At 64.8% G+C, this 10,582-nt stretch overlaps 1 protein-coding gene across 1 annotated transcript; it reads right to left on the reverse strand.

The window, feature by feature from the left end:
- Positions 1-374: 374 nt before the first annotated feature.
- LOC121854513 (basic salivary proline-rich protein 1-like) lies at positions 375-9,324 on the reverse strand. The gene is made up of 6 exons (XM_042349191.1): positions 9,307-9,324; positions 9,044-9,104; positions 8,174-8,284; positions 5,616-5,704; positions 4,912-5,083; positions 375-532 (listed from the first exon to the last, which is right to left on the reverse strand). Exons 1-6 carry the CDS (start codon positions 9,322-9,324, stop codon positions 375-377), a joined length of 609 nt encoding a protein of 202 aa, XP_042205125.1.
- Between the last annotated feature and the right edge of the window lie 1,258 nt (positions 9,325-10,582).

A 10,582-nucleotide genomic window follows, 5' to 3' on the forward strand; every position in this document is an offset into this window, starting at 1 on the left:
AGAGAGAGAGAGAGAGAGAAGAGAGAGAGAGAGAGAGGATTTTACACCCCCTCTCCCTTCGGCTGTGTCTTCGTCAGTAGAGAAAGAGGAAAGGAACGGAAGGCAGCAAGACCACTTACTTGAAGGACCTTGTTGAAACAGGTCCTGTGGTTTTCCCTTCTGCAGGATGACAGGGGGCGTTGAGGGAGGGTGCAAGATGGAGGAAAGGGGGGCGATGGGCCCTCTTAAACGGGAGGAAGAGGGAGGGAGGAAGAGGAGGTGAGGAGGAGAAGAACAGGAGGAGTGAGGGAAAAGGAGGAGGAAGAAGGGATTGGACCACCTTCAATAGGAGGAGGAGGAGGAAGGAAGAGAAGGACATTGGTTCCAAAAAGCTGTCAATGTTCCAATAAGCCATCCCGTGTTCCAATAAGCCATCCCTGTCCCATAGCCATCCCGTGTTCCAATAAGCCATCCTGTGTTCCAATAAGCCATCTCGTGTTCCAATAAGTCATCCCGTGTTCCAATAAGCCAACCGATGTCCCAATAAGCCATCCTGTGTTCCAATAAGACACCGTGTTCCAATAAACCATCCGTGTTCCAATAAGCGGGCTCGTGGTCCGATAAGGAGACTAAGACCCAGGCTAATAAAGACCTCTGGGATGAACGTTTATGGCGATCGGAACCTGACCAGGCACCCCTAGGCCTCCAGTATGTGGGAAAAAGAACGATGAAGAAAACACTGGAATGCCCTAAGTGGCTTCATTAAGACGAGACTACCTGTGGGGAGACGGGGTTACCTGCCCTGCCTGGGGGAGGGGGATACCTGCCCTGCCTGTAGGGGAGGGGATACCTGCCCTTGCCTGTGGGGGGGAGGGGATACTGCCCTGCTCAGGGGAGGGGGATACCTGCCCTGCCTGTGGGGAGGGAGGGGATGCCTGCCCTGCCTGTGGGGGGAGGGGTTACCACCCTTGCATGTGGGAGGGAGGGATATCTGCCCTGCCTGTAGGGGAGAGGGGATAACCCCCTTGCGTGTAGGGGAGGGGATACCTGCCCTGCCTGTGGGGGAGGGATACCGCCCTGTGTAGGGGAGGGGGATACCTGCCCTGCCTGTGGGGAGGGGGATACCTGTCCTTGCGTGTAGGGGGAGGGGGTTACCTGCCCTTGCCAGTGGGTGGAGGGGGTTACCTGCCCTTGCCAGTGGGTGAGGGGTTACCTGCCCTGCCAGTGGGTGGAGGGGGTTACCTGCCTTGCCAGTGGGTGGAGGGGCACTGCCCTTGCCAGTGGGTGGAGGGGGTTACCTGCCCTGCCAGTGGGGTGGAGGGGTTACCTGCCCTTGCCAGTGGGGTGGAGGGGGTTACCTGCCCTTGCCAGTGGGTGGAGGGGGTTACCTGCCCTTGCCAGTGGGTGGAGGGGTTACCTGCCTTGCCAGTGGGTGAGGGGGGTTACCTGCCCTGCCTGTGGGGGAGGATTGCCTCTGCCTGTGGGGGAGGGGGGTTACTCTTGCCCTGCCTGTGGGGGAGGGGATACCTGCCCTGCCTGTGGGGGAGGACAACTGCCCTGCCTGTGGGGGAGGGGGTTACCTGCACTTGCCGTGAAGGAGGGGATACCTGCCCTTGCCTGTGGGGGGAGAGAGGTTACCCCCCTGCCTGTGGGGGAGGGGATACCTGCCCTTGCTTGGGGGAGGGATACCTGCCCTTGCCTGTGGGGAGGAGACTGCTGCCTTGCCTGGGGGAGAGGATACCTGCCCTGTCGGGGAGGGGATGCCTGCGCGCCTTGCCTGGGGGGGGATACCTGCCTGCTGGGGGGGGAGGAGGATACCTGCCCTTCCTGGGGGAGGAGATCCCCGCCCCTTGCTGTGGGGGAGGAGGATACCTGCCCTTGCCTGTGGGGGGGATGCCTGCCCTTGCCTGTGGGGGAGGATGCCTGCCCGCCTGTGGGGAGGGGATCCTGCCCTTGCCTGTGGGGGAGGACCCGCTGGGGGAGGATCCTGCCCTGCCTGTGGGGAGGGGGATACCTGCCCTTGCTGTGGGGAGGAGGATACCTGCCCTTGCCTGTGGGGGGGTCCCGGGGGAGGAAGCCCCTGCCGCTGGGGGAGGGGTTCCCCCCCTGTGGGGAGGGATACCTGCCTGCCTGTGGGGAGAGATGCCCCTGCCTGTGGGGAGGATCCTGCCTGCCTGAGGGAGGGGGATACCCCCCTGCCTGTGGGGAGGATCCTGCCCTTGCCTGTGGGGGAGGGGATACCTGCCTTGCCTGTGGGGGGAGGAGGACCCTGCCCTTGCCTGTGGGGGGGGGATACCTGCCCTTGCTGTGGGGGGAGAGGATCCCTGCCTGTGGGGGGAGGGATACCTGCCTTGCCCAGGGGGGGAGGGAGGATACCTGCCTTCCGTGTGGGGGAGGGGTCTGCCCCCAGGGAGGATACCTGCCCTTGCCTGTGGGGAGGAGGGGAGGATACCCCTGCCCAGGGGAGGGTTACCGCCCTTGCCTTGGGGGAGGGGGGATACCTGCCTTGCCTGTGGGGGAGGGATACCTGCCCTTGCCTGTGGGGGGGAGGGATGCCTGCCCTTGCCTGGGGAGGGATACCTGCCCTGCCCTGGGGGGGGGGATGCCTTGCCTGTTGGGGGGAGGGCCTGCCCTGCCTGTGGGGGGAGGAGGATACCTGCGCCTGTGGGGGGAGGGGTCACCGCGCCTGCCCAGGGGGGGGGTGCCTGCCCCGCCTGCCTGTGGGGGAGGGGATACCTGCCCTTGCCCTGGGGGGGGGGATACCTGCCTTGCCTGTGGGAGGGATCTCCTGGGGGAGGGGTAACCTGCCCTTGCCTGTGGGGAGAGGTACCTGCCTTGCCTGTGGGGGGATACCTGCCCTTGCCTGTAGGGGGGAACCTGCCTGCCTGTGGGGGAGGTACCTGCCCTTGCCTGTGGGGGGAGGGGATACCTGCCCTTGCCTGTGGGGGGGGGATACCTGCCCTTGCCCTGTGGGGGGAGGGGGATACCTGCCCTTGCCTGTGGGGGGATACCTGCCTTGCCTGTGGGGGAGGGTTACCTGCTGCCTGTGGGGGGGATGCCTGCCCTGCCTGTGGGGGGAAAGGGTTGCCCCTGCAGAGGGGGATACCTGCCCTTCGTGGGGGAAGGGGATACCCCCTTGTGGGGGAGGGGATACCTGCCTTGCATGTGGGAGGAGGGATACCTGCCCTTGCCTGTGGGGGGAGGAGTTACCTGCCCTGCCTGTGGGGGGAGGGAGCACTCCCCTGCCTGTGGGGGGGCACCTGCCCCTGCTCGGGGAGGGGGGGAGGACACCTGCCCCTGCCTGTGGGGGGAAGGGGATACCCTGCCCCTGCCTGTGGGGGGGAGGGGGACACCTGCCCTGCCTGTGGGGAGGACACCTGCCTTGCCTGTGGGGGGAGGGGACACCTGCCCTGCCTGTTGGGGGAGGGTACTGCCCTGCTGTGGGGAGGAGGACCTGCCCTGCCTGTTGGGGGAGGGGCTGGCCTGCCCTGCCTGTGGGGAGAGGGACACCTGCCTGCTGGGGGGGAGGATACCTGCCTTGCCTGTGGGAGGAGGGGATACCTGCCCTGCCTGTGGGGGAGGGGACACCTGCCCTGCATGGGGGAGGACACCTGCCCCTGCCTGTTGGGGGGAGGGGTTACCTGCCCCTTGCCCAGGGGAGGAGGGGACACCTGCCCTGCCTGGGGGAGGAGGACACCTGCCCTTGCCTGTGGGGGGAGGGGGATACCTGCCCTGCCTGTGGGGGAGGAGGGGACACCCCCCTGCCTGTGGGGGGAGGGGGTACCTGCCCTGCCTGTGGGGGAGGGGACACTGCCTGCCTGTGTGGGGAGGGGGACACCTGCCCTGCCTGTGGGGGAGGAGGGGACACCTGCCCTTGCCTGTGGGGGGAGGGGGATACCTGCCCTTGCCTGTGGGGAGGATACCTGCCTGCCTGTGGGGGAGGGGCACCCCCTGCCTGTGGGGGAGGAGGTGACCTGCCCCTGCCTGTGGGGAGGGGACACCTGCCCTGCCAGGGGAGGAGGGGACACCTGCCCTTGCATGGGGGAGGGGTTGGCCCTGCCTGTGGGGGGGAGGTGACCTGCCCTGCCTGTGGGGGGAGGGGTTACCTGCCCTTGCCTGTGGGGGGAGGGGGACACCTGCCCTTGCCTGTGGGGGAGGGGGGTTACCCTGCCTGTGGGAGGACACCTGCCTGCCTGGGGGGGGGGGTTACCTGCCCTTGCCTGTGGGGGAGGACACTGCCCTGCCTGTGGGGGAGGGGGACACCTGCCCTGCCTGTGGGAGGAGGGGATACCTGCCCTTGCCTGTGGGGGGGAGGGGGACACCTGCCCTGCTCTGGGGGGAGGGGTTACCTGCCTTGCCTGTGGGGAGAGGACACCTGCCCTGCCCTGTGTGGGGAGGGGTTACCTGCCCTGCCTGTGGGGGGAGGGGTACCTGCCCTGCCTGGGGGGGGAGGATACCTGCCCTGCCTGTGGGGGAGGAGGGGACACCTGCCCTGCCTGGGGGGGAGGGGACACCTGCCTGCCTGGGGGAGGGGTGGCCCTGCCCTGCCTGTGGGGGAGGGGGTACCTGCCCTGCCTGTGGGGGGAGGAGGGACACCTGCCCGCCTGTGGGGAGGGGACACCTGCCCTGCCTGTGGGGAGGGGGACACCTGCCCCTGCCTGTGGGGAGGAGGACACCTGCCCCTGCCTGTGGGGGAGGGGGATACCTGCCCTTGCCTGTGGGGAGGAGGACACCTGCCTGCAGGGGGGGAGGGGTTACCTGCCCTGCCTGTGGGGGGGAGGGGGACACCTGCCCCTTGCCTGTGGGGGGGAGGGGGTTACCTGCCCTTGCCTGTGGGGGGAGAGGATACCTGCCTTGCCTGTGGGGGAGGAACCTGCCCTTGCCTGTGGGGAGGGAGGATACCTGCCCTTGCCTGTGGGGGGAGGGGGTTACCGCCTGCCTGTGGGGAGGGGGACACTGCCCTTGCCTGTGGGGAGGGGATACCTGCCCTTGCCTGGGAGGAGGGGGATACCTGCCCTGCCTGTGGGGGAGGGGACACGCCCCTGCCTGTGGGGAGGGGGGACACCTGCCCTTGCCTGGGGAGGGAGGGGGACACCTGCCCTGCCTGTGGGGGGAGGGACACCTGCCCTGCCTGTGGGGAGGGACACCTGCCCTGCCTGGGAGGAGGACACTGCCCTGCCTGTGGGGGGAGGGGATACCTGCCCTTGCCTGTGGGGAGGGGACACTGCCTTGCCTGGGGAGGGGACCTGCCTGCTTGGGGGAGGAGGGGATACCTGCCCTGCCTGTGAGGGGGACACCTGCCCTGCCTGTGGGGGGAGGGGATACCTGCCCTTGCCTGTGGGGAGGGGGATACCTGCCCTTGCCTGTGGGGGGAGGGACACCTGCCCTGCCTGTAGGGGAGGGACACTGCCCTGCCTGTGGAGGACACCTGCCTGTGGGGGGAGGACACCTGCCCTTGCCTGTAGGGAGGACCTGCCCTTGCCTGTGGGGGTGATGCCCTGTCTTTGGGGGAGGGGGATACCTGCCCTTGCCTGTGGGGAGGGATACCTGCCCTTGCCTGTGGGGGGAGGGGATACCTGCCCTTGCCTGTGGGGGGGAGGGGGTACCTCTGCCCTTGCCTGTGGGGGGAGGGATACCTGCCCTTGCCTGGAGGGGGGGTTACCCTGCCCTTGCCTGTGGGAGGGAGGATACCTGCCCTTGTCTGTGGGGGGTTGCCTGCCCTTGCCTGTGGGAGGAGGGTTACCTGCCCTTGCCTGTGGGGGAGGGGTTACCTGCTTGCCTGTGGGGAGGGAGGGTACCTGCCCTGTGGGGAGGGATACCTGCCCTTGCCTGTGGGGGGAGGGGATACCTGCCCCTGCCTGTGGGAGGGATACCTGCCCTTGCCTGTGGGGGAGGGGTTACCTGCCCTTGCCTGTGGGGGGGATACCTGCCCTTGCCTGTGGGGGAGGAGGGATACCTGCCTTGCCTGTGGGGGGGATACCTGCCCTTGCCTGTGGGGGGAGGATGCCTGCCTTGCCTGTGGGGGAGGGATACCTGCCCTTGCCTGTGGAGGAGGTTACCTGCCCGCCTGTGGGGAGGGATGCCTGCCCTGCCTGTGGGGGAGGATACCTGCCCTTGCCTGTGGGGGGGGAGGGATACCTGCCCTTGCCTGTGGGGGGAGGGATACCTGCCTTGCCTGTGGGGGAGGGTACCTGCCCGCCTGTGGGGGGATGCCCTTGCCTGTGGGGAGGGGATACCTGCCCTTCCTGTGGGAGGGGGATACCTGCCCTTGCCTGTGGGGGGGAGGGATACCTGCCCTTGCCTGTGGGGGAGGGATACCTGCCCTTGCCTGTAGGGGGAGGATACCTGCCCTTGCCTGTGGGGGGAGGGTACCTGCCCTTGCCTGTGGGGGGGAGGGGGCCTGCCCTTGCCTGTGGGGGAGGGGATACCTGCCCTTGCCTGTGGGGGAGGGATACCTGCCTTGCCTGGTGGGGAGGATACCTGCCCTTGCCTGTGGGGGAGGATACTGCCCTTGCCTGTGGGGGAGGGGATACCTGCCCTGCCTGTGGGGAGGGATACCTGCCCTTGCCTGTGGGGGAGGGGATACCTGCCCTTGCCTGTGGGGGGAGGGGATACCTGCCCTTGCCTGTGGGGCGCCCTGTGGGGGAGGATACCTGCCCTTGCCTGTGGGGGAGGGATACCTGCCCTTGCCTGTGGGGGAGGGGATGCCTGCTCCTTGCCTGTGGGGGGAGGGTACCTGCCCTTGCCTGTGGGGGGAGGGGGATACATGCCCTTTTGGGGGGGAGGGTTACCTGCCCTTGCCTGGGGGGGAGGGATACCTGCCCTTGCCTGTGGGGAGGGGGTTGCCTGCCCTTGCCTGTGGGGAGGGAGGGGGTGCCCTTGTCTGTGGGGGGGTTACCTGCCCTTGCCTGTGGGAGGGGGATACCTGTCGCCTGTGGGGGAGGGGGTTACCTGCCCTTGCCTGTGGGAGGGAGGGATACCTGCCCTGCCTGTGGGGGGGTTACCTGCCCTTGCCTGTGTGGGAGGAGGGGGATACCTGCCCTTGCCTGGGGGGGATACCTGCCCTTGCCTGTGGGGGGAGGGATACCTGCCTTGCCTGTAGGGGAGGATACCTGCCTTGCCTGTGGGAGGGAGGGGGATGCCTGCCCTTGCCTGTGGGGGAGGGGATACCTGCCCTTGCCCTGTGGGGGGAGGGTTCTGCCCTTGCCTGTGGGAGGAGGATACCTGCCCTTGCTCTGTGGGGGGGAGGGTTACCTGCCCTGCCTGTGGGGGGAGGGATACCTGCCTTGCCTGCTGGGGGGAGGGATACCTGCCTGTGGGGGAGGGATACCTGCCCTTGCCTGTGGGGGAGGGTTACCTGCCTTGCCTGTGGGGAGGGGTTACCTGCCTTGCCTGTGGGGGGAGGATACCTGCCCTTGCCTGTGGGGAGGGGGGATACCTGCCCTTGCCTGTGGGGGGGAGGGGGATACCTGCCCTTGCCTGTGGGTGGGGGAGGTTGCCCTTTGGGGCGGGATACCTGTCCTTCCTGTGGGGGGAGGGTTACCTGCCCTTGCCTTTGGGGGGATGCCTGCCATTGCCTGTGGGGGGGTTACCTGCCCTTGCCTGTGGGGGAGAGGGGATGCCTGCGCCCTGCCTGTGGGGGGAGAGGGGGATACCTGCCCTTGCCTGTGGGGAGGGGATACCTGCCTGTGGGGAGGGGAGGGGATACCTGCCCTTGCCTGTGGGTGGAGGGATACCTGCCCTTGCCTGGGGAGAGGGGTTACCTGCCCTTGCCTGTGGGAGGAGGGTTACCTGCCCTTGCCTGTGGGAGGGAGGTTACCTGCCCTTGCCTGTTGGGGAGAGGGGTTACCTGCCCTTGCCTTGTGGGGAGGGGGTTACCTGCCCTTGCCTGTGGGGGGAGGGGGATGCGCCTGTGGGGAGATGGGGTTACCTGCCCTTGCCTGTGGGGGGGAGGGGGTTACCTGCCTTGCCTGTGGGGAGGAGGGGTTACCTGCCCTTGCCTGTGGGGGAGGGGGTTCTTTGCCTTGTGGGAGGAGGTTACCTGCCTGCCTGGGGAGGGATGCCCTTGTCTGTGGGGGGGATGCACACGCCCTGCTGGGAGGGGGGATACCTGCCCTTGCCTGTGGGGGGAGAGGGATACCTGCCCTGCCTGTGGGGGAGGGATACCTGCCCTTTGCTGTGGGGGAGGGGATACCTGCCCTTGCCTGTGGGAGGGAGGGGTTACCTGCCCCGCCTGGGGGAGGGTCCCTGCCTTTGGGAGGAGGGATGCTACCCTGTCTGTGGGGAGGGGGATACCTGCCCTTGCCTGTGGGGGAGAGACCCGCCCTTGCCTGTGGGGAGGAGGACCCTGCCCTTGCCTGTGGGGAGGGAGATGCCTGCCCTTGCCTGTGGGGAGGGAGGGATACCTGGGGATGCCTGTGGGGAGGACCCTGCCCTTGCCTGGGGGGGGGGGATGCCGCTGGGGAGGAGGGATACCTGCTGCCTTGTGGGGGGAGGGATCTGCCTGCCTGTGGGGGAGAGGGGACCCTGCCTGCTGGGGGAGGGGATGCCTGCCCCCTGTGGGGGAGGGATACCTGCCCTTGCCTGTGGGAGAGGGATGCCTGCCCTTGCCTGTGGGGGGAGGGATCCTGCCCTTGCCTGTGGGGAGGGGGATACCTGCCCTTCCTGTGGGGAGGGATACCTGTGCCCTTGCCTGTGGGGGGAGGATGCCCTTGCCTGTGAGGAGGGATACCTGCCCCTGCTGGGAGGAGGGGATGCCTGCCTTTGCCTGTGGGGAGGGAGCCCTTGCCTGTGGGGAGGGATACCTGCCCTGCCTGTGTGGGGAGGGAGGTTACCTGCCCTTGCCCTGGAGGGGGGACCCTGCCTGCAGGGGTGATGGATGCCCCTTGTCTGTGGGGAGGGATACCTGCCCTTGCCTGTGGGGGGAGGGGGATGCCCTTGCCTGTGGGGGAGGGATACCTGCCCTTGTCTGTGGGGGGAGGGGGATACTTTGCCTGTGGGGGAGGGATACCTGCCCTTGCCTGTGGGAGGAGGGATACCTGCCCTTGCCTATGGGGGAGGATACCTGCCCTTGCCTGTGGGGGAGGATACCTGCCCTTGCCTGTGGGAGATGGGGTTGCCCTTGCCTGTGGGAGGGAGGGTTACCTGCCCTTGCCTGTGGAGGGAGGGGTTTGCCCTTGCCTTTGGGGGAGGGTTACCTGCCCTTGCCTGTGGGAGGGAGGGGTTACCTGCCTTTGCCTGTGGGGGGAGAGGGGGATACCTGCCCTTGCCTGTGGAGGAGGGGGATACCTACCCTTGCCTGTGGGAGAGTGGGTTACCTGCCCTTACCTGTGGGGAGAGGGACATACCTGCCCTTACCTGTAACTGTTGCTGACTGTGTTCTTATAATAATAACCACAGGTGTGTCGGCCAGGTATAAACCATCACAGATACAACATATGTCAACACAGGTGAAGCAGAGAGAGAATCCACCCACACACGAGGCGGCCAGAAGAGGTCCAGGAGTAGATCAATCAGATTAGCGTGTTATCAAGCCCCAATCTACAATCCGGGATTAGGAGATTAGACATTATATTGAGGGAGATTAGTGAAGGGAGATTAACCTCCTCGTCCCCCTGGCTGTCTCTATCGTTCCCTCCTCAAACTACCTTTGTTAATGAGGTTCAGAGGAATAATGAGTCTACCTGGTTCCTTGTGGTCGTTGTTTGGGGATGTTATTGTCGACTACATGCACACGCGCGCACACACACACATACACACACACAATCAGATATTCAACCCACAGTCAGACAATCATTTCACACACAGATTCCGTCCACACATACAATCAGAAAATCTCGTACCCAAAGACAATCAGTATTACACACACACACACACACACACACACACACACACACCTGTAATCAAGTACTCAGTTGTAATAAAGTCCAGCTAAGGTCCTGAAGAGTAGGATGAGTACCTTTTGCAGTTTAGGATTCTAGGAGCATCATCTAGGACTCCTGAATCCTTGTGAGAGCCGCAGGATAAAAAAAAAATAAAAAGAAAGACAGGACAAACGTAAAGGATCTACAGTAGGATGTTGAATAGCTATAGGAACCCCCCATAGGATGTGGTGGGTTGCAGGACTCCCCTAAGGACTCCCTGCTGTGGGGGGGTGTGAGGATGGGCGGGTCCTATAGAGTAAGAAGCTGGTCCCTCCTTCAAACACCATTGTCACAATCGGCTTAAGATGGTCTCGTGATTTCCTGTGACGGGAAGTAGAGCCGAGTCACACACACACTGTTACTTACTCAACCTAAAGTAACATCTCCTCTATCCTAAAGTAAGTAACACGAGTCAAGATAAAGTAGCTGAATAAACTAGCGGAATAAATCTAGCAGAGTAAAAATAGCGGAATAAACTATAAGAATAAATGTAGCAGAGTATAAATAGCGGAAGAAGCTTAATCAGCACAACAACAAGTGACTATGATCGACTCCAGGGTTCATACTGATGGAGGTAAATGAGGGGGAGGGGGAGAAGGTAAGGGGTAAGGGAGAGGGTCAGATTAGGTAGGAGAGAGGTGGGGTAGGGGGAAGGAAAGTAGGGGTAAGGTGGTTTAGGA

This window comes from Homarus americanus, unplaced genomic scaffold (assembly GCF_018991925.1).
Source record: "Homarus americanus isolate GMGI-L3 unplaced genomic scaffold, GMGI_Hamer_2.0 scaffold8311, whole genome shotgun sequence".
NCBI lineage: Eukaryota > Metazoa > Arthropoda > Malacostraca > Decapoda > Nephropidae > Homarus > Homarus americanus.

What these genes read in the sequence shown, in the direction of transcription:
- LOC121854513 (XM_042349191.1), bottom strand. An exon ending in TCCCCCACAGGCAAGGGCAG is followed by an intron (nt 8,285 to 9,043) that starts GTATCCTCCCCC and finishes TCTCCCCCACAG; the next exon opens with GCAAGGGCAGGTATCCCCCT. An exon ending in CCCCTCCCCACAGGCAGGCG is followed by an intron (nt 533 to 4,911) that starts GTAACCCCCTCC and finishes ATTGGAACACAG; the next exon opens with GATGGCTTATTGGGACATCG.